The sequence below is a fragment of the Neoarius graeffei genome, chromosome 6 (assembly GCF_027579695.1).
Source record: "Neoarius graeffei isolate fNeoGra1 chromosome 6, fNeoGra1.pri, whole genome shotgun sequence".
NCBI classification, from domain to species: Eukaryota; Metazoa; Chordata; class Actinopteri; order Siluriformes; family Ariidae; genus Neoarius; species Neoarius graeffei.
The window spans coordinates 61617526-61645045 of NC_083574.1; the positions used below are offsets into that span (position 1 = coordinate 61617526).

The 27520-nt window shown below is 44.5% G+C and overlaps 1 protein-coding gene across 8 annotated transcripts in view; it reads left to right on the top strand.

Moving 5' to 3' along the window:
• mef2aa (myocyte enhancer factor 2aa) overlaps positions 1-27520 on the top strand; it is a 221383-nt gene that overhangs the window by 105581 nt on the left and 88282 nt on the right. For all 8 annotated transcript variants that reach the window (XM_060923983.1, XM_060923984.1, XM_060923989.1 and 5 more), the window contains one exon: positions 7261-7464. In XM_060923983.1, coding sequence (XP_060779966.1) covers positions 7261-7464 — 204 coding nt within the window. The remainder of the gene's footprint in view (positions 1-7260; positions 7465-27520) is intronic.

Consider the following 27520-nt stretch of genomic DNA (forward strand, 5'->3'; position numbering starts at 1 on the left):
AGTCAATTCTATAGCTCACTGGGAGCCAGTGCAGAGACCTTAGGATTGGAGTGATATGAACTACCCTTTTTGTTCTTGTAAGAACCCTTGCTGCTGCATTTTGGATTAGTTGAAGCTCTTTGATGGTCTTTTTTGGAAGATCTGTGAAAAGGCTATTGCAGTAATCAACCCTACTGGAGATGAAAGCATGAATAAGTTTTTCTAGATCATGTTTTGACATGAGACCCCTGAGTTTAGAAATGTTTTTTAGGTGATAGAATGCAGACTTTTTTACCACTTTCATATGACTGTTGAAGTTAAGTTCGCTGTCAATAAGGACACCAAGGTTTTTGACAGTATCCTTTGCTTTAAGCCCCTTAGTTTCAAGAACAGTGGCAATCCTAAGCCTTTCCTCCTTTTTGCCAAATATAATTGCTTCAGTTTTATCTGCGTTCAGCTGAAGAAAATTGTGAGACGTCCATTTGTTAATTTGGTCAATGCATCTATGAAGAGACTCAAGAGGGGCATAGTCATTAGGTGACATAGCTAAGTAAAGCTGAGTGTCATCTGCATAGCTATGGAAGTTTATTGAGTTATTCTTAATAATTTGTCCAAGTGGGAGCATATAAAGGTTGAATAGTAATGGTCCCAGGATTGAGCCCTGGGGAACCCCACAGTTCAAGTAAAAGTTCATGAAATCCCACTTCTGATGCATACCTAGAGTCTCAATCAGCTGCCCTTTTTCAGTCTTTCTATTTAAAAAAAAGTGCTAGGATCATTTTCTTACTGTAGGTTCGATCACTGCTTCTCTATTCCTATCTGCTGTGCCTTTTTTTTTTTTTTATACCCCACACCCATGCATCTGATCCAGGGAGAATTAGTGTTATGTTGTGGTATGTGGGACAGATTGGCATTGCCATAACTATGTGTTTTTCTGCTGGGGGAAGAGAAAGCAAGACTAATGACATCTGGGAACGAGATGCTTTTACTGGGTCTCGGGATTAAGAGGCACGCAGCGCAGGCTGCTCTCTGGCTGCTCTCAGCTTACTCTTCATCCTGGACTGCTCAGGTACAAAAGGACTGCCTACTCTACTGGCTCAGCCCGAACCACTGTTTCTACACTTTCACCTCTCCTGGGTCTTGCATGATGGATAAATGCATCTGTAACCTTTATACTTACATAAAACATCTCTATCTATTGAAGATTTCAGTTAGCACACCGCACGACATGCTGGCACAGTTGCGAGTTTAGCTCTGCGCACCATTACATTGGATTTGGAAGGAGAGAGCGGCTGCGAGGCCGAAATGGAAAATGTCAGCTTTATTTAATTAAGGGTACTGATATGTATACTGATGAAACGATACGAACATCACAGCTATATTAATATATAATCGTTCCTGTCTGAATGTGCTCTAGAACAGAGCCAATTCAGCAAGAAATGTCCAGTTACTAACAGAGGACATCTGTAATACAAAAAGTGTGTGCGATTTTGATTGCCATCTTATTGTGTTTTGTATATGTGGAGGATGGCGCCATATGCAGGGTTCTGAAAAAGATTCCCCACCTTTTTCCTTGAAAAATCAAGTCAAAGAACTATGCTTGATTTTTTTTTTCCTTATTTTTTTTCTTCACTTGGTCTGCAATTTTTTTTTTTGACTTATTAAAGTGGACTTAATACAGGTTTATACCTACGGAAGCCGCGAGAGGCCCTTCATATAATCTTTTTTTTTATTCACCTTGTTATCCCGAGATAACGACATAATTAATTCAGGATCTCGAGAAAACAACACAACTAATTCAGGATCTCGAGAAAACAAAACCGTTATTCCGTGATCTCGAGAAAACAAAACAATTATTTCATGATCTCAGCTGGATCACTGTATCTCCGTCGGTAGAGACGAAGCCGGGCCAGTCTTCTGCGGAGGTGCCGCGGACTAATTTTGAAATTATCCCTTATTAAAAGACTTGATGCAATCTCTCCCTGTGTCAACCCCTGATCAAAATGTTGCCTTATTAAGCCTAGGTCACAACCGGACGTACGATTTTTTTTGGCCGTGCGATTTTTGGCGTTTCCCAAATCGCTGCTTTTTTTTTTTTTTTGTTCATGGAGAAAGACGCGCGTTGGCCGTAAGTTTGTCTTGCAAGCTGAAAAAAAACGTAAGCGCCTGTAGAGTTTGTTTGACATGAAAAAGAACCTCTGCAGTCAGTCTACGGCTTGAAAATCAGCACGTCACACGCGCGCTCTCGTGCGTTTCACGCGCGCCCTCCGTACGTTTCTTGCGTTTTTTGCACGTAGACCGGCCGTAGGAGCACGTACGGCTGGTTGTGACCGAGGCTTTAGGTGATCGATTATTCCAGACATTCTAATGACCAAAGTTGTGTCTATACAGAATGAGAAATAGCCCCAAAGTCAGCATATCACAAGTCTCTTGGCGCACCTGAACGAACCATTTCTCAGCTGTTTACTCGAGATCATTAAATAATTGTTTTGTTTTCTCGAGATCTCGGAATAACGGTTTTGTTTACTCGAGATCTCGAATTAGTTGTGTTGTTTTCTCGAGATCCTGAATTAATTATGCCGTTATCTCGGGATAACAAGGTGAATTAAAAAAAGGATTATATGAAGGGCCTCTCGCGGCTTCCGTATATACCAACCAAACTGGCACAATTCAAATATATGTACAGGTCTCTTCATTACATATAAAATTTGGGCTCCACTCCAGCCTCTAATAAGAGAGACTCGATTTTGGGTGCCCCGTGCACCATCAAACGAAGATAAACCTCTTTAGTTTGAGCTCACTGAAGGTTATTTTAGCATGGAATCATTCAAAGGAGGGATTAGGACTCCGTTTAGCCTTTACTTCAACACAAAACTTGATTGACAATTGAACAGAGTCGAGAAGAGTCTTGGACCAACCAACAGTGAAGGAATCCAATTTTCCCATCAATTTATAAACCGAACCCAGCATGACACCGTGTTTTACATCATACGCTCGCCACAGAAACTCAACACGTCACGCCCCCCAAAACATAGAGCCCTTCAGTCGCTTGCCGGCTGACAGCACTTTCACTTTGGCGTTTTTTTTTTTTAACTGACCCTGTATTACTGACACTGTCCGATGTACTCGGGGACGGTCGGGGCTCTGAGTGTTTTTTACCGACCCCTGGATTACTGACGCTGTCCGATGTGCTCGGGGACAGTCGGGGCTCTGAGTGCTTCTTACTGACCCCTGTATTACTGACGCTGTCCGATGTGCTCGGGGACAGTCGGGGCTCTGAGTGCTTCTTACTGACGCTATCCGATGTGCTCGGGGACAGTCGGGGCTCTGAGTGCTTCTTACTGACGCTGTCCGATGTGCCCGGGGACAGTCGGGGCTCTGGGTGTTTTTTACTGACCCCTGTATTACTGACGCTGTCCGATGTGCTCGGGGACAGTCGGGGCTCTGGGTGCTTCTTACTGACCCCTGTATTACTGACGCTGTCCGATGTGCTCGGGGACAGTCGGGGCTCTGGGTGCTTCTTACTGACCCCTGTATTACTGACGCTGTCCGATGTGCTCGGGGACAGTCGGGGCTCTGGGTGTTTTTTTTTTTTTTTTTTTTTTTTTTACTGACCCCTGTATTACTGACGCTGTCCGACGTGCTTGGGGACGGTCGGGGCTCTGAGTGTTTTTTACTGACCCCTGGATTACTGACAATGTCTGATGTGGTCAGGGATGGTCGGGGCTCTGAGAGGTTTTTTTTTTTTTTAACCGACCCCTGTATTACTGACGCTGTCCAATATGCTCTGGGACGGTCAGGGCTCCGAGTGTTTTTTACTGACCCCTGTATTACTGACACTGACGAGCGCCAGCGGGAACCCTGCATGTCGACAGTCTAAAGATACATTTAGAAGATGGCTCTGGACATTTACACTTTGGATACGATGGTTCAGGACTATGATTGACATGATAACTTTAGCACTGCGGTTGTCAGGAACAGTTTTGCTCTCAGGTCTCCATCAATGAACAGTTTATAACTTTAACCAAAATTATAATGGATTTCCTGGTTACACACTTGCACTTTGTGACTAGAAAGACACGGCTATAGAAGCGAGTTATTTATAATCACGCTATCTGTAATCACCCGAATGAGGATGGGTTCCCTTTTGAGTCTGGTTCCTCTCGCGGTTTTTTTCCTCATGTCGTCTGAGGGAGTTTTTCCTCGCCGCCGTCGCCTCGGACTTGCTCGTTAAGGATAAATTTGTTTAAAAATCTTGATTTTTCTGTAAAACTGCTCTGCGACAGTGTCTATTGTTAAAAGCACGATACAAATCAATTGACTTGACTATTTATCAGATGAATCATTTAAAATCCCCATCACTTGAATACAGAGTAACGAGTGAGTATCGGTGTTGTTTGGAGGACATTGAGCTCTGTAATCACCTGCAATTTGCAACATGTGACATTCCTCCTACTCTCCTGGCACTGACCCACGTGCTGTGTGCTTTCACAGACGCTCTATAGCTCAGTGGATTATATTGCATTGACAGGGTTGCCGCAAGCTGTGACCAATTAAAATTGAACAAAGCCAGCTCGTCTACTTAGTAGGTCAAAGAAATTGGCAGAAGTAAATGCACACACATACACACCCCCCACGACTCCTTTTTGCCTAAGGCACTGCTTTTCTAAGCCACAGCTTTGCCATCCATGTATATTTTGCCATGTGCCCTGCCAAGTTGCTCTGTGTGAGAGCAGATTACCGTGCTTCTGCATGCTGTCATCCTGTCACTTCAATATCACATGGGCGAATCTGCACTTCACGTCTTTCATTTCATAGCCTGGATGTTAAAGTAGAACATGTTCTAGAACTCAGCTTTCACTTGTAATCCTTTCAGATTTTTTTTTTGGTGAATGATCGAGGATGTTTGGTCTCCCTGGCTTTCTGCTGTATACAGTGCAGGTAAAGGTAAGCAGCGTAGCGCAGCTCGTAGAGCCTGATGCCTGAGAACAGGTCATCCGTGTATGGCTCAGATTACCACGGAATTGATGCGTGAGCTGCAGCAGTGCACTCATGTTACAGTTACAGCAGTTACAGAACAGGGCTGTGAGCAAGAGCACGGGAAGATTGATAACCCTGATTGTGGAGGCTTGGAGCCATGCATGCAGCTGTCCTTTTTGACCCACAGCGACATAGGCATGTTCGATCAGCTGACTGGTGGCCGAAAGAAACTGGGGCTAGACTTATTAAATGCTAAGACAGGACGTCTGGATCCAAATCTACAGTGTGTATATATACACACACACCAGTCAAACAAACCATCTGTTAACTGCTATCAACCTGTCAGGTGAACACCATGTACTAGCCTATCAATTCCAAACAATATGTTTCCGGTTGTTGATGTTCAGAAGATAATCTACAGTATACACTATCAGCTTGTCCCTTTTACTGGATTTGGAAAATACAGTCTCAATGTCATGATTTTTCATAGATATTTTAAAATGCGAAATAAGTAAAAATGTCTAGAAATAATTAAGATGAGAAAAAAAACAAACAGAAATCTGGAGTGTGCATAGGTATCCCCCCCCCCCAAAAAAAAAGTCAGTACTTTGTAGAGCCACCTTTTGCAACAATTCCAGCTGCGAGTCTCTTGGGGTATGTCTCTATTTGCTGAGCACATCTAGCCACTGGGGTTTTTGCCCATTCCTCAAGGCAAAACTGCTCCAACTCCTTCAAGTTAGATGGGTTGCGTTGGTCTTCAAGTTATGCCACAGATTCTCAAATGGATTGAGGTCTGGGCTTTGATTAGGCCATTCCAAGACATTTCAATGTTTCCCTTTAAACCACTCCAGTGTAGCTTTAGCAGCATGTTTAGGGTCATTGTCCTGCTGGACCGTGAACCTTCGTCCCAGTCTCAAACCTCTGGCCGACTCAAACAGGTTTTCCTCCAGAATTGGCCTGCATTTAGTGCCATCCATCTTTCCTTCAGTCCTGACCAGCTTTCCTGTCCCTGTAGGTGAAAAATATCCCCACGGCATGATGCTGCCACCACCATGCTTCACTGTAGGAATGGTGTTCTCAGGGTGTTGGGTTTGCTCCACACATGGCATTTCCCATTTTAGTCTCAGTTGACCAGAGAATCTTCTTCCATGTGTTTGGGGAGTCTGCCACATGCTGTTGGGCAAACTCCAAACGTGTTTTCTTAAGCAATGACTTTTTTTTTTTTTCTGGCCACTCTTCTATAAAGCCCCACTCTATGGAGCTCAGCTCCTTCAGTGTTATCTTTGGTGTCTTTGTTGCATCTCTGATTAACGCCCTCCTTGCCCGGTCTGTGAGTTTTGGTGGGCGGCCTTCTCTTGTCAGGTTTGTAGTGGTGCCATATTCTTTCCATTTTGCTATAATGGATTTAATGGCGCTCCCTGGGATATTCAAAGTTTGGGATATTTTTTATAACCCAACCCTGATCTATACTTCTCCACAACTTTGTCTCTGACCTGTTTGGAGGCTCCTTGGTTTTCATGTTGCTTGCTTAGTAGTGTTGCAGAGTCAGGGTCCTTCCAGAACAGGTTGATTTATACAGACATCATGTGACCGATCATGTGACACTTCGATTGCGTACAGGTGGATCTTAATCAACTAATGATGTGACTTATGAAGTGAATTGGTTGGACCAGCTCTTATTTAGGGGTTTCATACAAAAGGGGGTGAATACCTATGCACACTCCAGATTTCTGTTTTTTTTTTTTTAATCTTAATTATTGTTTGTGTCACGATAAAACATCAATTTTCACGTGTCGTGTAAATCAAATGGTGCTAACCCTCCAAAAATCCATTTTATTTTCAGCTTGTAATGCGACAAAACAGGACAAACACCAATGGGGGTGAATACTTTTGCAAGGCACTGTAGATGGCTTATATAATATCTAAAATGGATTTGGTAATTTGGTAATTTCCACCACACGTCCCAAAGTATTCGTGCCCGTTTCCAAAATAATAGTTTTTCTAGTTATTTTTTTTTTGAAAGGCCAACGTTGAGAAATGCAAGCCCATCAAATTACGAGCACACGCTGTTCGCCATATATACTGATTGATGAGAGAGACCGAGGCCAGTTGATGGCATAGTACGGAAATAAATGTTGACGTCTCATTCAGAAAAGGACTTGTTTTTGTCATTGGAGGACTGTTGGACATCTGTCCTTTTTTGGAATAATCCATTAATCCAAAAATGGCATTTCAAAACTATCCTCACGATTATAATTTCACCCAACCTGCTGTTTCCTTTTATTCTCTCCTGTCTCTCAGGTCACCTTCACCAAGAGGAAGTTTGGCTTAATGAAGAAGGCCTATGAGCTTAGTGTCCTGTGTGACTGCGAAATCGCCCTGATCATTTTCAACAGCTCCAACAAGCTCTTTCAGTATGCCAGCACTGACATGGACAAAGTTCTGCTCAAATATACAGAGTACAACGAGCCTCACGAGAGCAGGACAAACTCTGACATTGTGGAGGTGAGTGGGCTTTCGTTAGCTGCTTGATGTCGGGCTAATAGCAAGTTCAGAGGAGTACACGTGGAAAAATGTGTGAGGATGTGGTTCATCTGCTATTCTCAGGCTGACTAAACATTTGTCTCCCTGTTCTGATATACACGAAGTACGAAACGCTCCCAACGAGTGAAGCGACTGCATCACCAATGCTTCTGCTTTCCATGTAGAAATGAGTTTGCTTTTTATGTGGAAAAAAAAAAAGTGTGTGTATATATACACTACCGTTCAAAAGTTTGGGGTCACTTTGAAATGTCCTTATTTTTGAAAGAAAAGCACTGTTCTTTTCAATGAAGATCACTTTAAACTAATCAGAAATCCACTCTATACATTGCTAATGTGGTAAATGACTATTCTAGCTGCAAATGTCTGGTTTTTGGTGCAATATCTCCATAGGTGTATAGAGGCCCATTTCCAGCAACTCTCACTCCAGTGTTCTAATGGTACATTCAGTGCGTTTACATGCACATAGAGAGAATCGAATTTCTGCCGTAGCTCGACTGAAATCGAAGTTCTAAATGGCATGGAAACACCTTAGCTAGACTGAAACTGAACCGAACTGGATTTCTCGTAATCGAGCTACGTGACCTAGATTATGCGATTGTAGCCGAGCTACTTAGTGCATGTAAACCCTATCGAGCTACGTAGTCGAGCTACTTACTTCAGCACTGCCCCTTCCGGGAGTGACGAGACCACAGGCGGGAAACACAGCAGCCTCGGTCGGCATGACAACAGTAGTAGCGAGCAGCAGAAGAGGTCAGGAGGAACAAACGAAGAAGAGAAAATGGCGAGCAGAAACGTGCACTTCTGGAGCAATGAGGAGACAGAGTTCATGCTCATTCAGCTTAAGGAGTTGAATATATTAAAATTCATGGACGGGAGAAAAACGCGCAATGGAGAACACGGAACTGATAACGTTGTTTATACTCTTGAATAGCTCTTCTTCATGACGACAACCGGAAGTGTACCAACACGATGGGGCGTGTAGCGCCACCTGTGGCTCGGGTGCACAATGTACCTCACACAACAGCTCGATTTCCTTGTGTGCATGTAGGATTGGATTTCTCTGGCACCCTGCTGGGACCCTTAGCTCGATTACCGACAGTAGCTCGATTTGGATGTGCACGTAAACGCACTGACTGTGTTTGCTCATTGCCTCAGAAGGCTAATGGATGATTAGAAAACCCTTGTACAATCATGTTAGCACAGCTGAAAACAGTTTAGCTCTTTAGAGAAGCTATAAAACTGACCTTCCTTTGAGCAGATTGAGGCCCTGTCCACACGGCAACGGGTTCAGGTGAATCCGATAAAATTGTTTATCGTTTCGGCCTGGCGTCCACACGGCACCGGCGTTTTGGGTGCCCCAAAACGATATTTTTTGAGAACAGGTTCCAGAGTGGAAAAATCTGGCAACGGCGCCGTTGCGAAGTCGTCTGGATGAGTAGAACGGATTTGTTTACCATGACGTCACAACCACATGACTAGAACAAGCAGCACTCACTCATTCACGCCGGGTAGAAGAAGGGGTTTATGCGCATGCGTCCTACTTCTTCTATTGTTCTGGTGTCTCCGATGGGACCGTCTTACAGCGCACGTAGAGGTGTGGCATGTGTATTGCATCGTTTTCAGCAAGCGTTGCGTTGCCATATGTACCTGATATTTTACTGATCCGTTGCCCATGTGAACGCGATATTTTTTTTACCCGCTAAAAAAAAAAATCTCATTGCCGTTGTTGTATGGATGTAGCCTGAGTTTCTGGAGCATCACATTTGTGGGGTCGATTAAATGCTCAAAATGGCCAGAAAAATGTCTTGACTATATTTTCTATTCATTTTACAACTTATGGTGGTAAATAAAAGTGTGACTTTTCATGGAAAACACTAAATTGTCTGGGTGACCCCAAACTTTTGAACGGTAGTGTATATTTGCATTATATTTACCGATCTCTTTTCGTAATCATTATTGCAGTGAATGATAAACTGAAAGTTGATTTAGTGCACATTTTAGTATTGAACGTAATGTAATTGTTGTCGCTGACACTGGAAATTAAGTTTCCGAAAGACAGGAGAAGCTCGCACAGCATTGTTAGGGCTGACGGGTAACTGTTTCCGTCTCATCTTCGTCCTGATAGGTTTTCAGGATGTCTGCGAGGTCTGATAAGTTCAGCTCAGCTTCAGTCTGAGTCAACTCACAAGAGCACGGATCATAAAACAGCTCCACTAACTCTAACCCCAGATGAACGGCGTGCAGGTCTTAGTTGTCTAAGATTGCCGGGATAATTCATAAAATGAATATAGCCATTTCACACTACATGCACTGTAGAGTTCTTGCTCGGTTTAAAACGCCCTCGTCCGTGGCTGTTGTTTTTGTGTTTTATTTTTACGAAATGAAAAGCAATCATTCTGATGCAGTAACAGTAATTATAAGAGAAAGGAGCTTGCTCGTTTTACAAACGTGTCCGCTTTGAACGAGCTGGTTTTATTGAACACGTTTGTCATCAGGGCGGCACGGCGGTGTAGTGGTTAGCACTGTCGCCTCACAGCAAGAAGGTTCTGGGTTCGAGCCCAGTGGCTGACGAGGGCCTTTCTGTGCGGAGTTTGCATGTTCTCCCCGTGTCCGCGTGGGTTTCCTCCGGGTGCTCCGGTTTCCCCGAAAGTCCATAGACATGCAGGTTAGGCTAACTGGTGGCTCTAAATTGACGGTAGGTGTGAATGTCTCTGCGATGATCTGGCGACTTGTCCAGGGTGTACCCCGCCTGTCGCCCATAGTCAGCTGGGATAGGCTCCAGCTCGCCCGCGACCCTGCACAGGATAAGCGGCTACGGATAATGGATGGATTTGTCATCATCAGTCAAACTTTCCAGCACAGCTGTAGAGTATTTCTCATTTCAATACTTTGCGACCCATGTTGACAGTGCAGATTTAATAGCCCTGTATCGTGACCTAGAATGGTTGTGAGTTTGAATACCAGCATTGCCAAGCTGCCACTCTTGGGCCCTTGAGCCATTAACACTCAACTGTTCCAGAAGCTCATGACCCTGTGATCTGTCCCTGACAAATCGGGATATCTCTCATCTCATCTCAGTATCTCTAGCCGCTTTATCCTGTTCTACAGGGTCGCAGGCAAGCTGGAGCCTATCCCAGCTGACTACGGGCAAAAGGCGGGGTACACCCTGGACAAGTCGCCAGGTCATCACAGGGCTGACACATAGACACAGACAACCATTCACACTCACATTCACACCTACGCTCAATTTAGAGCCACCAGTTAACCTAACCTTCATGTCTTTGGACTGTGGGGGAAACCGGAGCACCCGGAGGAAACCCATGCGGACAACATGCAAACTCCGCACAGAAAGGCCCTCGCCGGCCACGGGGCTCGAACCCGGACCTTCTTGCTGTGAGGCGACAGCGCTAACCACTACACCACCGTGCCGCCAAGTCGGGATATGTGCAGAAATTTAAAAAAAAAAAAAATCACTCGACAGTGTGACAAAGTCCTGGGAACACTGAGTGGAAGGTGGGAATACACCTTGGTTCGAATGCCAGGGAAACATGCGCGCGCACACACACCTGGAGGTAATTTAACATAGCTGGTGTCTTTTTTTTTGGGAGGTGGGAAGAAATTGGAGAGCATGAAGGAAACGTGCAAAACTCAGCATGGACAGTAACCCGAGCTCCGGATGGAACCGTGAACCCTGGAGCCACTTTGCTGTCGACTAAATAAAAGTGATTTACTAAGGGCTAAAATGGTATGAAAGGAGTCAGCTATGTAGCATTATTTTTTTTAATTCATGCTGATGCCACTGCTGGTGTCTTACCTGCTTGGCAGAGCTGCAAAAGAATGGCCAGCCATCCACAAGGCCTTGTTTTTTTTTTGTTTTTTTTTCTTTTTTCCTTTTAAGGGCCCTTACGCTTGCCCAGCCCTGTCTTTTGCTAAGTGCAATCCCTCACATGTGTTAAAAATGAATAGGCACACATTTCCTCTTATATAACCACCACCCCTAGAAGCTTTGCCTTTTCTTGTCTCCCCTTTCGAGGAAGATGCTACAGAACCACGCTCAGGTGTTTCTTGAAACAGAGAAAAGAGCAGCGGTAGACAGATTGGCTGCGCTTCGTTTGCGTGCCCCACTGGTCAGAAGTGTTAAGGCTATAGGTTGATGTCTTCAGCAACTGATGGCATGACATTTCTGTCCTGCAAGTGGCATCTCAGACACACACATAGCAATCAAGTGTAGGAAAGTACAGGCTGGGTGGCGAGGTGCTGTTTTTCCCATGTCAGCGCTGAGGGAGCCTGGCTCTGCCGACCAAACTGTCCAACAAAGCACTTCTTGTCCTTGCTCAGTGCCGAGCCGCACAGATTCCCCCTCAACCCTGCCGTCTTCATAAAAAAAAAAAAAAGCCACCTGAAGCCTGGTCTGTTTTCTTATCAACACCATGTGAATGCAGTGCCAAAGAACACGGTCATAAAATAATCCAGGCCTTTTGTCAGCCTGCTATTTCTGCACCACTGCTCGTCATGAGCCGTGTTAGAGTCCGATAAATTTTGGTTTGGTCAGAGTATACAGTGGATATAAAAAAGTGTACACACTCCGTTAAAATGTCAGGTTTTTCTGATGTAAAAAAAAAAAATGAGACCACGATAAATAATTTCAAAACTTTTCCCACCTTTACTGTGACCTATAACCTTCCATTGAAAAACAAATCTGTTGGGGAGAAAAATAAAAAAACGTACAATAAGCTGGTTGCATAAGTGTGCACACCCTTAAGCTAATCCTTTGTTGAAGCACCTTTTGATTTAATTACAGCATTCAGTGTTTTTGGGTCGGAGTCTGTCAGTCTGCTACATCTAGACTTGGCGATATTTGCCCACTCTTCCTTGCAAAAGCGCTCCAAATCTGTCAGATTGCGAGGGCATCTCTTGTGCACAGCCCTCTTCAGGTCACCCCGCAGATTAGAGGTCTGCGTGGGTCGGATTTTTCAGTCCCGCTCCCGCCCGCATTGTGCAGTCCCACTCCCGCCCGCGCCCACAAAGAATTATGATTTTCAGTCCCGCTCCCGCCCACGCCTGCCATATTTTGTCCCGCTCCCTCCCGCAAATCCCGCATGATGCAGACGTTTGCGTTATTTCTCAGGAAAGTTCTTGTCTTGACACAGCGTGATGGTGCCCCGCCCCCTACTTTGAGTGGATTTGAGCATAAATATCTACAGCTCACGTTTGTTATTGTTTACCTTATTTCTGAATTCAGCATGTAGTATCTCTAATAATAATAATTAGTGCTGTCAAATGATTAAAATATTTAATCGCAAATCACACATTTTTATCACATGAGAAACCATTGCAATTCTCTGATCAGCATAAAAAAGTGAATGGGCTTGCTTTGTACCAATGTTTTTTTTTTTTTTTATTGCAAAGCAAAGCTAGTAAAAGAAATGAATTGATTTCCTGCTTGCGTTAGTCTACAACTTTAATCAGAGAGACAGGTTACACAGTGACGGTAGGCTTGACTCAATGCTATCCCAGAAATCCTTCCTGTAATATGCAAATTTGGCCGCCTCTGATTGGACAGCCAAATTTGCATATTACAGGAAGGATTTCTGGGATAGCATTGAGTCAAGCCTACCGTCACTGTGTAACCTGTCTCTCTGGTTAAAGTTGTAGATTTAACGCAACAAGTAAATCAATTCACTCATGGTTCTCTTGCTAGCTGGGTGTGAACTGCGAGTCATTAGAGTGATCAAAGAATTTCCCCTTAGGGTGATCAATGGCAAGTTTAAGATGCTATTTCTCACTCAATCCGGCAATCTGACTGTCTCTGCAAATTTAGGCATCTTAAAATGTTTTTAATTAATGCCAAATAAAATATCCAGCGCAAATTATATATGATAGACATAAATTAATAATTTATAAATTTTATTTCAAGCACGTTTTTAGTTAGTGGGACTGCAGCTTATCACCGCTCCCACCCGCACCGCATATGTGCACTCCCGCTCCCGCCCGAGCACGCATATGTGCACTTCCGGTCGCGCCCGCAATGAGCTTTCAAAATTTGTCCCGCGCCGCACTGCTTTGCGGCGGGTCCCGCGGGTCCCACGGGACTCCCGTGGGAGTGCAGGGCTCTACCGCAGATTTCAATTGGGTTTAGGTCTGGGCTCTGGCTGGGCCATTCCAAAACTTTTTTTTGGGGGGGGTCATTGTCGTGCTGACAGATGAAATTCCGCTTCATCTTCATCTTTCTAGCAGACACCTGAAGGTTTTGGGCCAAAATTGACTGGTATTGAGAACTGTTCATAATTCCCTCCACCTCGACTAAGGCCCCTGTTCCAGCTGAAGAAAAACAACCCCAAAACATGCTGCCACCACTGTGGGTGGTAGAAAAGGGCAACTGGACTTGCTTGAAGATTCTTGAAAACGTTTCACCTCTCGTCCAAAAGGCTTCCTCAGTTCCAAAAGGCTTCCTCAGTTCAGAACTGAGGAAGCCTTTTGGACGAGAGGTGAAACGTTTTCAAGAATCTTCAAGCAAGTCCAGTTGCCCTTTTCTACCACCCACAGTTTACTATGACCTGGATGATTGAGAATCTTCACAGACATGCTGCCACCACCATGCTTCACCGTGGGGATGGTCGTCTTTTGGTGATGTGCAGTGTTGTTTTTGCACCAAACATACCTTTTGGAATTGTGGCCAAAAAGTTCAACCTTGGTTTCATCAGACCATAACACATTTTCCCACATGCTTTTGGAAGAGCTGATGTATTTTTTTTTTTTGGGAAACTTTAGCTGGGCCTGGATGTTTTTCTTTGACCCTACCTCATAGTCCAGACATATGGAGAATACAGGAGATTGTTGCCACATGTAGTACACAACCAGTACTTGCCAGAAATTCCTGCAGCTCCTTCAGTGTTGCTGTAGGCCTCTTGGCAGCCTCCCTGACCAGTTTTCGTCTTGTCTTCATCAATTTTGGAGGGACGTCCAGTTCTCGGTAACGTCACTGTTGTCCCATATTTTCTCCACTTCTTGATGACTGTCTTCACTGTGCTCCATGGTATATCTAATGGCGTGGAAATTTTTTCGTACCCTTCTCCTGACTGATACCTTTCAACAGTGAGATCCCTTTGATGCTTTGTAAGCTCTCTGTGAACCCTGGCTTTTGCTGGAGGATGCAGCTGAGTAAATGTCTGAACTTTATTTGGGGTTAATGAGAGTCATTTTAATTGATGGCGGGTGTGAACCCAAAAAGACTGAATGCTGTAATTAAATCAAAAGGTGCTTCAACAAAGTATTAGTGTAAGGGTGTGCACACTTATGCAACCAGCTTATTGTATGTTTATTTTTTGTTTTTTCCCCCCTAACAGATTTGTTTGTTTTTCAATTGAATTGTACAGGTTATAGGTCACATTAAAGGGGGGAAAGTTTTGAAATTATTTATCGTGGTCTCATTTTTTTTTTTTTTTACATCAGAAAAACCTGACATTTTAACGGGGTGTGTACACTTTTTATATCCACTGTAGCAGTGCTAATTATTACCAAATCTTCAAACTCGTAGGCAACGGTTTTAATTTTATGGACATTTGAAACTTTATATGTTAAAAAAACCCTCTGTAATTTTCTTCTGGTCCCAAGATGTATTGTTAATAAGTAATAATTAAAATAAGTTAGCGGGGATCACGGCGAATTTCTGTTCGGCTATTTTCGTGACCACTCGGCGCGTGACGTCATTTAAGTCAAACAAACCGCTTGAGTTGAGTCCACTTCCGTTTACTTACATTGCCATTTGGCTTGAGTGCAGACGTGCGTTCAGGAATTTCCAAAGAAAACCCCATGCCTTATTGTTGTGCAGTGAGCTGTAACAACGGGACCGGTTCAGGAAGAAGTTTTTACCTTCTTCTGAGAGAGGAGAAGAGGTGGAGAGAGTGGATTGGCTTTTTCCAGAAGAGGAGAAGAGGCGGCGCGAGTGGGTTGGCTTTTTCCGAAAAAGGAGAAGAGGCGAAGCGAGTGGGTTGGCTTTTTCCGAAAAAGGAGAAGAGGCGGAGCGAGAGGGTTGGCTTTTTCCGAAAAAGGAGAAGAGGTGGAGAGTGGGTGGGCTTTTTCCGAAAAAGGAGAAGAGGCGGAGCGAGTGGGTTGGCTTTTTCTGAAAAAGGAGAAGAGGCGGAGCGAGTGGGTTGGCTTTTTCCAAAAAAGGAGAAGAGGCGGAGCGAGTGGATTGGCTTTTTCCGAAAAAGGAGAAGAGGCGGAGTGATTGGGTTGGCTTTTTCCAAAAAAGGAGAAGAGGCGGAGCGAGTGGGTTGGCTTTTTCCGAAAAAGGAGAAGAGGCAGAGCGAGAGGGTTGGCTTTTTCTGAAAAAGGAGAAGAGGCAGAGCGAGAGGGTTGGCTTTTTCCAAAAAAGGAGAAGAGGCGGCGCGAGTGGGTTGGCTTTTTCCAAAAAAGGAGAAGAGGCGGAGCGAGTGGGTTGGCTTTTTCCGAAAAAGGAGAAGAGGTGGAGAGTGGGTGGGCTTTTTCCGAAAAAGGAGAAGAGGCGGAGCGAGTGGGTTGGCTTTTTCTGAAAAAGGAGAAGAGGCGGAGCAAGTGGGTTGGCTTTTTCCAAAAAAGGAGAAGAGGCGGAGCGAGTGGATTGGCTTTTTCCGAAAAAGGAGAAGAGGCGGAGTGATTGGGTTGGCTTTTTCCAAAAAAGGAGAAGAGGCGGAGCGAGTGGGTTGGCTTTTTCCGAAAAAGGAGAAGAGGCAGAGCGAGAGGGTTGGCTTTTTCTGAAAAAGGAGAAGAGGCAGAGCGAGAGGGTTGGCTTTTTCCAAAAAAGGAGAAGAGGCGGAGCGAGTGGGTTGGCTTTTTCCAAAAAAGGAGAAGAGGCGGAGCGAGTGGGTTGGCTTTTTCCGAAAAAGGAGAAGAGGCAGAGTGATTGGGTTGGCTTTTTCCGAAAAAGGAGAAGAGGCAGAGCGAGAGGGTTGGCTTTTTCCGAAAAAGGAGAAGAGGCAGAGCGAGAGGGTTGGCTTTTTCTGAAAAAGGAGAAGAGGCAGAGCGAGAGGGTTGGCTTTTTCCGGAAAAGGAGAAGAGGCAGAGCGAGAGGGTTGGCTTTTTCTGAAAAAGGAGAAGAGGCAGAGCGAGAGGGTTGGCTTTTTCCGGAAAAGGAGAAGAGGCAGAGCGAGAGGGTTGGCTTTTTCCAAAAAAAGAGAAGAGGCAGAGCGAGAGGGTTGGCTTTTTCCGAAAAAGGAGAAGAGGCAGAGCGAGAGGGTTGGCTTTTTCCGAAAAAAGAGAAGAGGCAGAGCGAGAGGGTTGGCTTTTTCCGAAAAAAGAGAAGAGGCAGAGCGAGAGGATTGGCTTTTTCCGAAAAAAGAGAAGAGGCAGAGCGAGTGGGTTGGTTTTTTCCGAAAAAGGAGAAGAGGCAGAGCGAGAGGGTTGGCTTTTTCCGAAAAAGGAGAAGAGGCAGAGCGAGAGGGTTGGCTTTTTCCGGAAAAGGAGAAGAGGCAGAGCGAGAGGGTTGGCTTTTTCCAAAAAAAGAGAAGAGGCAGAGCGAGAGGGTTGGCTTTTTCCGAAAAAGGAGAAGAGGCAGAGCGAGAGGGTTGGCTTTTTCCGAAAAAAGAGAAGAGGCAGAGCGAGAGGGTTGGCTTTTTCCGAAAAAAGAGAAGAGGCAGAGCGAGAGGGTTGGCTTTTTCCGAAAAAAGAGAAGAGGCAGAGCGAGAGGGTTGGCTTTTTCCGAAAAAAGAGAAGAGGCAGAGCGAGAGGGTTGGCTTTTTCCGAAAAAAGAGAAGAGGCAGAGCAAGAGGGTTGGCTTTTTCAGAGAAAGGAGAAGAGGCGGAGCGAGTGGGTTGGCTTTTTCAGAGAAAGGAGAAGAGGCAGAGCGAGTGGGTTGGCTTTTTCAGAGAAAGGAGAAGAGGTGGAGCGAGTGGGTTGGCTTTTTCAGAGAAAGGAGAAGAGGCGGAGCGAGTGGGTTGGCTTTTTCCGAAAAAGGAGAAGTGGTGAAGTGATTGGGTTGGCTTTTTCCCGGAAGAAGAGACGAGGCGGAGAGAGTGGATTGTGTGCGTGAAACAAAATCAAGCAGTAAAAGAAGAAACGGAGCAGCAACGCTCAGGCAAAAAGGAGAAGATTGGAGGTAAACATTTTAACCTTTGCTTGCAATTGACAAGTCAAGAATCCTGAGGGATCCTGTACAATCATTGTGGAAATGAGACAAAGGGATATTTCCTCGCTTAGAGTCGGCTATAAATAGTATAATGTCGCGGATGGCAGGCTAATGTGGCCTACCGGCGCACTGTCCAGTAATCGTTCCCTATATCCCTAGGGAGGGCGGTTTAATTATTCTTCAAAAGGGCTCTTATTTAGTATTACGACGAAAGTAAGTATTTATCATAACTACCAGGATAAATCGTTTGGGCGCGAGTCTTGTTGAGGTCCGGGGTCACCGCGATCAGAGTCGGCCGAGTCGCTGTCCGATTCCGAGGCCGCACGGTCAAACCAGTGAGCCACATTCACAGATTGCTTCGCAACGGCCATAGGTTCATACATATATGGTTTCACCTCTCGATATTCAATTTGGAGAGTTCCTACTTCAAAATCGCTATCAGACATTTTACACAACCTCTCACGACCAAAGTCCGTACACGTGTGCTCGGTTCGCAAGTAAACACAGAACTGCTCCCGGTCTGTTTGGCTTAAATGACATCAGGACGACGGTCCCCTGGCGGTGAAAGTGCGCATAAGTGAGATGTAAACAAACCTTCGGAAATTGGGCAAAACAGTATATTTTAACCGTTTTATTCAATTTTAGGGTGAAAATTAGACACTAGGAAGATTGAGTTTGCTTTTTGGGTCGTTCTTCTAGACAATAAAGTTGATATTCTACGTTTCACCTCCGACCCTTGCCTATGACCTTTAAATCTCTTCTTAAACATCGTATTATGTAAGGCTTTGAGGCTGAGGAAGAGTTTACGCTAAATTAAATCAAAAGAGAGAAAAGAATCTCAAAAGTAATAGTGTACGTCTGACTGTCCGTGAAAATGTCAGGCTGACGTCCCAGTCGAGAGAAACGGCGATGCGCTGCTCTGGATACGCACTCAGCACATCCTAATGGACATAAAATGCACAGAGCAAGCATTTAATGGCTGAATTCTCCTTTCACTCTCATCCCTTGCTGGCTTTTGGTGAAACGTGCTTTACATGGAAGGCACTTACACCTCAGTTAAAGAATCGCGTTCAATTCATAAGCAGCACGGAGACTGAGACCGTTTGCGCTCCCGTTTGTCATTTTTGCCTTTCCCAGCTTTTTCCGTTGGGCAGGATTGGGGCTCGTTCCATGTAAGCCAACTCAAAGGTCACATTCCTCCTCACCAGCACCATCTGTAGATAAAGGCTTGGCCTTGTAGTATGTTAGAACAGATGCCACACTTTCCACAGATGGATGTTTGCCTGGGGCGCAATTTGATAACCAAGTACATGGCGACGGGCTTCGTCTGTTGGGACCAGCGCCATGGACTCAGATCTTGAGAAAGGGTGTCTGAAATGGGGGGTAAAGGGGTGAAGAGTCCATGTCTATGCTTGCGCATGCATGTCTGTGACTCCTTTGTGTGTGTGTGTGTGTGTGTGTGTGTGTGTGTGTGTGCATGGCCAGCAAGCAGCAGTTCAGCTTCAATAACACCCTAGGTGACAGGTGAAGCGTTGCGTAAAATCTCCCTTTGTGGATCCTGTCCACTTCTCTGTCTGATTAAAAGTGGCCACAATCCCATCTGTGTCTCCCTTTTCAAAGGCTCCTGGTCTGAAGCAATCCCTTTTATTTACTGAATAGGAGTGCAGGGTTGATGGAGCGTTTCCTTCGAGGTTACAGCTCTCATTCTGGGAGTGTGTGGGGTCTTTCAGGACCACAGGTGTTCCAGCATATCAGGTCTCCACCGGCACGCTCTGTCCTTGCTTTCACCTCTCCTTACTGGCTATAGAGTACGGAACAATGGAGGTTTGGAGATAGCACCTTTAAAGCGCGCTTCTAAAGCTCGAGCAGCACAACAGAATTAATGTAAAAAACAGTGAAAAATAGTTGAGCACTGCATAAAGCAGAATTTAATAGGATATGCAGCAGGGCTTTGAACCGGTTCAAGGAACGAAAACGAAAACCGGGAACTTTTTCTATTTCACATGGAACAGAAACGAAACCAGAAACTTTATTTTTTATGTTCCGGAACAGAAACGCTTATTAAAAATAATGGTAACCGGTTAATACCGTTTTTTATTTTGTTCCTCAAAGCTTTCATAGCCTACAAATAAAAAAAGTTATTCTTCTCCTGCGCAAGTTTCTGTGACCCGCTGGGGTTCACTTCCTGTGTGATGTTCGCTGACTGAATGGAGAGAGCGGGAGGGTGGACTACTGTCATGTCTCCACATCTTAAATAAGAGGTAAATATTGCAGTCTGTCGTTATTCGAAAACGTCAATTTCAAACACGATATCAATATATTTGTCCACGTTAATGAGAGGCTCTCGAACATTAAATGACGTTAACCTCTGTTAGCCTATCAATGCATAGGGCCTGACTAGCCTTTGGTAACACACTAAACGAATTCTCTTTTATTTTTGGCACTTTTTCTGTTTGTGTAGATGGGAAGACATACTGAGAATCCAAATCACCAACATTTGAAATAATAATTGTTTTGAATTATTTCTTGTCTTATTTAATGAAGGTTGTAATAGAATTAGCCTACATTTGGCTTAAGCTGGATGAGACAGAGACATAATTTTATAGCCATTTGTTAAACAGCTGACAGGGAACGTAATTAACCGTTCCGGGAACGAAATTTTTTTGTTCTAACCGGTTTGGGAACGTCTGTTTAATGGTGGAACCCAAAACCGGAAACGTTAAAATTCCGTTTCTGTTCGGAACGAACCAATAGGAAAAAAATTCTGGTTTAAAGCCCTGATATCCAGCGAGACAAATAGAACTCATTTTCGGTCGCTTAGACCCTCGCGATTTCAATGCATGAAAAAACGAACAAACGCAAATCATTTCACTTGATTGATGACAAACCCTCTGTACAGCTATGCCCAAAATTTTACAGACACCCCGGTGAAACGTATTCAGTCTCAGTTTTTCACAACTCCACACGTTTCATATGACCATCTTTTTTTTTTTTTTTGGCAAGTCAATTAGGGCAGCGACTTTGTTCATATAATTTTAAAACAATCCATGAGAGACAGTTATTTCCACTTTAATTCACAATTCCAGTGGGTCACTTCTTTTTTTTTTTTTTTTTTTTTACATTGTCTGGAAGATCCCATAAATCAATGAAATGTTTTATTTACCAGCTCATGATTGGCTCGTTGTCATAATTCAGAGTTGTAGTTTTAATGGGAGCGTATTTGTGGCGGACTTTTTCGATCCAGTGCCTTTTTACCCTTGATCAAATGGTAAAATTGTCCAGTGGGATTTCTGAGAAGAACAAACTCTGGACTGCAAGACATACATGTCAACCTATACGGAATGTCCGTATTTTATACGGATTTGATTCAATAAACGTAGTATACGGGCGTATAAATAAAGTTATCCGGATTCTTTAAAAAAACTTCAATATTTATTTAGAGCTATAATCAATTCCCACGATGATAAAAGAGCGCATAACATTTACAAACGTACTGTACACCACAGACAGCCAGTAAAGAGTCTTATGAAATCGCGCGTTATCTTGTGGTAGCGAGACTTCGTTCCACTTTTGATCATGCGCACACCGCATTGCGAGAATCCCGACAACCGTGAAGTCATAGACATATAAACATAGACGCCGCCTTCTGCGTAGAATCATACGTCATCCTCGCCGCCATATTGGATGTGGCAAAGTGGAGATTCTTCAACCGTCTCTGGTATAGCGTCTAGACAGTAGCCGAGAATAAAGATGCCTCATTCGTGTGCTGCGTTTAACTGTACCAACAGGTTTACCGTCCAAACGAGATCACATGGGATTACCTTTCACAGGCGAGACTGGAAAAATGCTTTTCATTGTATTTGGTCATTATAACGTAATTTTACGAACAGATTTTCCTGACTTTGTGGCTAATATGAAGTCTCGCGCATAATAGCCGCTCGGTGAAACCTGTCTCCAAACAACGAAGTATTTCCTTCGTAACTACGCTGATAACACTTTGTGTTTTTGTCAAACATTGGAGCTTTGTATTCATTCTGAAGGTTTATTGTTATTAATATTGAATAAAAAGTAACTGGGATATATCATTGTTAATTATCATTCAAATTTTAGGTAAATTATTTTAATTTGTATCTTATACGGATTTTATAAGGGAAATACGGATTTTGGAGGTTGGTTATACAGGTTTGATTGACCAAAGGTTGACATGTATGGCAAGATTCCACTGAACCCCAAGACCCAATCAACGGAACTGAAAAAGGAGTTGAAGGCATCAGGTACCAAACGTGTCACACCAGCTTTAGGAGAGCCCATAGCCGAAAAGACTGTTGTGAATAGAAGAAACCCCCCACTCTAGTCTTGCATTTAAAAAAAAAAAGCCAGACTGAAGTTTGCAGGTGATCACTAGCTTTTTGGAGTTGTGTTCTCTGGTCAGACGGAAAAAGAAAATTGAACTTTGTGGCCATGATGATGATTGTAATGTATGGAGGAAAAAAAGTGAGGTTTTCAATCCAAAGAACACCTGTGAATCGTGGGGGGTGGCAGCATGTTTTGGAGATGTTTTGTTGGAAAAGGGACTGGTACATTTTAAGAAAAAAGATGGCATCACATGAACAGAAGATTATGTAAAAATACTGAAGGAAAACTTCAACTAGAAAACTTGACCTGCTCGTCGTCGGCGGCTGTCCATCGCTAGCGATGATGACTGCTTCATTAGGACGCGCAGAAACGCAGATGGGCCGCGAGGCCTGCAACAGAGTCACCCGCAGTGGTGGAACGAACGGTCCAGCCGAGTCGCTACGGAATGCCTGGCCTCATGAGCTCTCGCGTACTATTTTCCTTTCCTAACGAAACGCCTTGCACAGTAAGGTAAGACGAGTGATGTCGCGCCCCCATCTGGACCTCCAGACCTGATCCCAAGTGGTGCACAAAAGTGCCACAGTTGCCCCGCAGTGACAACTGATTTGCCGAGTGATGCCATCCGTTGGCCATTTGAGTGGCTCTTCCATATGCCATCTGGTGGTGCGCCGTTGACCTTGTTGGGTTCATCTGCCACATTGCACCGAAAAGCACCCTGCTGCCAGCGCCTTATTGGTGATGCAGTATTTAACCCATAGCTGGAACCCAGGCAGGTGCTACCACTCTGGGTCAGAGCGGACCTGGGAGCAATGGTGATTAAGGGGTAACTCAGCTTTCCCCGATACTCAAGTCCTCCCGGACCTGAGACTCACCACCGGTTGCAGCTTAAAGTCATACCCAGGACTTAACCTTCTAGCAGGGCAATGATCATAAACCTACTGGATGGAAAACGGATGGACTTCTTTTCCGACCATTTAAACCAAAGTAAATGACTATTACTGTTCCAAGCTCAGCTGAAAGTGCAGCACCTAAGGCCAAGTTTACATTAGACCGTATCTGTCTCGTTTTCTTCGCGGATGCACTGTCCGTTTTACATTAAACCGCCTGGAAACGCCGGGAAACGGGAACCCGCCAGCGTCCACGTATTCAATCCAGATCGTGTCTGGTCCGGTGCTGTGTAAACATTGAGATACGCGGATACGCTGTGCTGAGCTCTAGCTGGCGTCGTCATTGGACAACGTCACTGTGACATCCACCTTCCTGATTCGCTGGCGTTGGTCATGTGACGCGACTGCTGAAAAACGGCGCGGACTTCCGCCTTGTATCACCTTTCATTAAAGAGTATAAAAGTATGAAAATACTGCAAATACTGATGCAAATACTGCCCATTGTGTAGTTATGATTGTCTTTAGGCTTGCCATCCTTCCACTTGCAAGTGGTAAGTGATCTGCGCTGGGATCACACACACAGCGGCTCAGTCCCGAATCACTGCTCGTGCGCTTCACTCGCGCGCTCTGTGAGCTGCGCAGGGCCGGAGTGCGCACCCTCCAGAGGGCACTCGCTGTTCAGGGCGGAGTGATTTGGAGCGCAGGATGCCTGCGGAGCCGAGCGTATCCGTGTATTGGCGTTGCTGTGTGCACGCTAATCGTTTTAAAAACGTTAATCTGATGATCCGCTGATACGGTCTAATGTAAACCCCACCTAAACCAGACCGTGTGTCAGTGGAGGGATCTGGGTGTAATGGGCTTTGTTTGTAGGAGTTAGGAAGACGTTTCTCCGCTCAAAGAAACATCCAGTGCGTGCCGCTTGGCTGCAATGTATCCTTCATGCACAATGAACAAACTATATGGGAAAAAAACGCTCACGTATGCACGCACGCACGCACTCACTCATACTTCTGGGATACCACAGCAACACAAGGCTGAACAAAAAGTTAGATGAAGTCCAAAGTGAAAGCGATTTACTCACCGATAAGAACAAGTCGAGACAAACATCCAGCAAAAAGCTATTTGTCAGAATAAGGGTGGAAGGCTTCTGCTGTTTTGCAATTTTTGCTCTGATATGACTGGTCAGAGACTGTCTAGCTCACCGAGGACTACTCGCCTGTTGATCTGTGGGAATGCATGTGGAAAATAAAAGACAAAATCATGTCTCGAGCATTTATTTCGACAGTCATGCCAGCAACTGATAGTGGCTAAGCAGAAGTTGTTACTATACTGTGGCTGCTTAAAAAATATGTTAGTTTTTACGCAATTGCTGTCATTTCTCATCCAAAGAACGATATCCGTGCATCCCAAACGGTCCGTCGACATAAGAACTTGCACGTCATTTATAATAATTTGTGAAGAATATGATCTGGGAAGTGCGTACAATAAGCGTAAGCAGTGCAGCAGTGAATCATGCAGCATGTCGGCAATTTCCACACCATAGTAAGACCCCTGGAGTTCCTGTTCCTGTTCCTGTGTGTTTCCAATTCAATTTTATTTGCACTGCAAATGAAAAAGCTGCTGCAGGTAATTAAAATAATTCAATCATCCTTTCTCTTCTTGGTCTATGACATGAAGTAATGAAATCTTCCCTGAGTCGCTCTAGGGGCTTCCTCTCTCAGTCCAAATACAGACGGAAGATTCCTTGTGACTTCACACACACATACACGTAGCATATGGGCGTATAAACGGCGTCTTTTTTTAACGTATAGGGTGCATAAGAGATTGAATTTAAAGACCGTTGAACATCATCGATCGGTTGATGTTTAGACCGAGTCTGGCTAGCGTTCAGTATCTCCTGTTCATTGGAATATTAAGCAAATCAGAGGCAAATGAAGTGTCTGCATTTTGAACGCCATGTGAGGCTGACATTTTAACTTGTGGTTTTAAGAATCAAGCATTTTTTTGTTTCCTGACTGTCAAAAATATTCAAAGGTGGAACAGTATTTGTTGCGCAGAGATTTTGATGTATAAACACGAAACGACTGTCCCGTGTCAGAAAGCGAAAAGGAACAGGTTTATCTAGCTTTAAAGTTTGCCCGGTCACTCTCTACCTTGCCTGGAATTGCTGTCGGCGATAAAATTATAGCACCCAAGCCTTGGTGTTCTCTTCGATCATAATCGATCTCTAAAGGGTCAGATTACGAATTGTTGCAAAGCGTCTTTTATGGCTTTGAGTAACATCGCTAAGATTTGACGATATCTGGATCAAGACCAAGCTGAAAAGTTGGTCCATGCTTTCGTCACCTCTAGAGTGGACCACTGTAAAGGCCAATTTATGCTGACAACCCAGTCCTCGCGGATAGCGTCGCAGATGGCGTCTGCGTAGCCCCCCCCCTTCGCAGACGCTCTGCGCGCACCTCCCAAAAATTGTGACCACCGCAGACAGCCTCGCAGACAAGAGGGCTCTTATTGGTCCACTCTACATCCGCTGTACACGCACTTCCGCTTCCCTACTGTACTTTCCCGGTTTGTTTTGTTTTCACGACTGCCATTTTTAAAAACACGAGCGAAGATGGAGCAGCACGAAGAGCGGTTGATCGAGGAAGTGAGGAAGTACGTACATCTATACGACTCCAGTTCTAGTCATTATAAGTAACCAGAGGATAAACACTCCACTAACCACACCCACCAACTACTCCTAGCGATTTCGCGACTTCGCGCCCCCTTGCGTTGTGGCGGTGAACAACATCGCGCACGCCTATTACTCCCCGCTCAACGATAAATTACAACTGTCTGCGAAAAGCTATCTGCGAAAGCCTTGTCGCAAGAGCATGCAGAGGCCCTAACAGCCTGTTGTATGGCTTACCTGCTTCAACAAGCTTCAACGGGTCCTGAATGCTGCTGCCAGAGTTGTTGCAAGACCAAAGCCTGATGATAATATCCAAGATATTCTGAGGAGGTTACACTGGCTTCCAGTTCAAGATCGAATAATCTACAAGATCCTGTTACTGACATATAAAATACGTAATGGCCTCGCACCTCAATACCTAGCTTGTCTCTTGAACGATTACTCTACAACTTGATGTCTGAGGTCCACTACGAAGAATCTCTTGGCTGTTCTGCGCACATATACAAAAACTTATGGAGATCGTGCTTTCTCTGTAATAGCACCAAAGCTCTGGAATGCTCTCCCTGCTGAGCTTAAAGACTCTCCTTCAATAGATAGTTTTAAATCTAAGTTAAAGACATATTTTTGTTTAACCACCGGCGGCACGGTGGTGTAATGGTTAGCGATGTCACCTCACAGCAAGAAGGTCCGGGTTTGAGCCCCGTGGCCGGCGAGGGCCTTTCTGTGTGGAGTTTGCATGTTCTCCCCGTGTCCGCGTGGGTTTCCTCCGGGTGCTCCGGTTTCCCCCACAGTCCAAAGACATGCAGGTTAGGTTAACTGGTGACTCTAAATTGACCGTGAGTGTGAGTGTGAATGGTTGTCTGTGTCTATGTGTCAGCCCTTTGATGACCTGGCGACTTGTCCAGGGTGTACCCCGCCTTTCGCCCGTAGTCAGCTGGGATAGGCTCCAGCTTGCCTGCGACCCTGTAGAACAGGATAAAGCGGCTACAGATAATGAGATGAGATGATTAACCACCATGATTATTATTTTTTTAATAGCTATTTGTATCTTTTTTTTGAGTATTTATGATTCTTACTGTAAAAAGCATTGAGATTTCTGTGAATATGCGTTTTTAAGAAATGTATTATTATTATCTCCGATCGTTACGAAGTGCTGACACTTGAGACTCCTTCACCATATCAGTGATTTTACAAACTTTTTGTTTTGTTTTTTAACATGTTTACGTGGTGTGTTTGCCATGCACGTCCCTGGCCGCATCGGAATATGCATACTTCCCAGTGTTGTAGTCGAGTCACTAAACCTAGAGTCCGAGTCCAGGCTCGAGTCCCCAGTGTTCATGTCCAAGTCATTAAAAAAATTTCAAGCCGAGTCCGCGTACAAGACTCCAACCGCACCATTTGACGGCGGCTGTTTTAGCGCCATTAACGTTAGTTTGTTCCGGAACATGACGTGTGAACAGGCGAACGTGGGTTCTCTTTGTCAGGGATTGCGAAGTATTCTGTCGGAGATGTTTGGGAGATGGATGTAAGTGCAGAAGGTGTGTTTATTAATACAAGTGAAGAGGGTAAACAATCCAGAACGGCAGGCAAAATCGTAAAACCGGCAATAGGTCTAGCGAGGCACAAACGGGCTATCAGAGACTCAGCAGAATCAAAGACGAGAAACAGGAAATCTGAGATCAGGAAACCAAACAAGGAAATGAGGCTCGGTAATGTCAGCAACGCAGATCAATACTTCGCAAAATAAGTGTGTTTTCACAGTTTTTATATCAGCATGCTGATTGCACCTTAATCCTGTGCAGGTGCGAGTCGTTTATATTAATAATAATAATAATAATAATAATAATAATAATGTCTTTTTTTCGTGGTCTATCAGATATATTCCATTCAGCTAGCATGATACTGAACGAGTCGAAGACGAGTAGCTGAATGGAATATATCTGATAGACCACGAAAAAAAGCCATTATTATTATTATTATTATTATTATTATTATTAT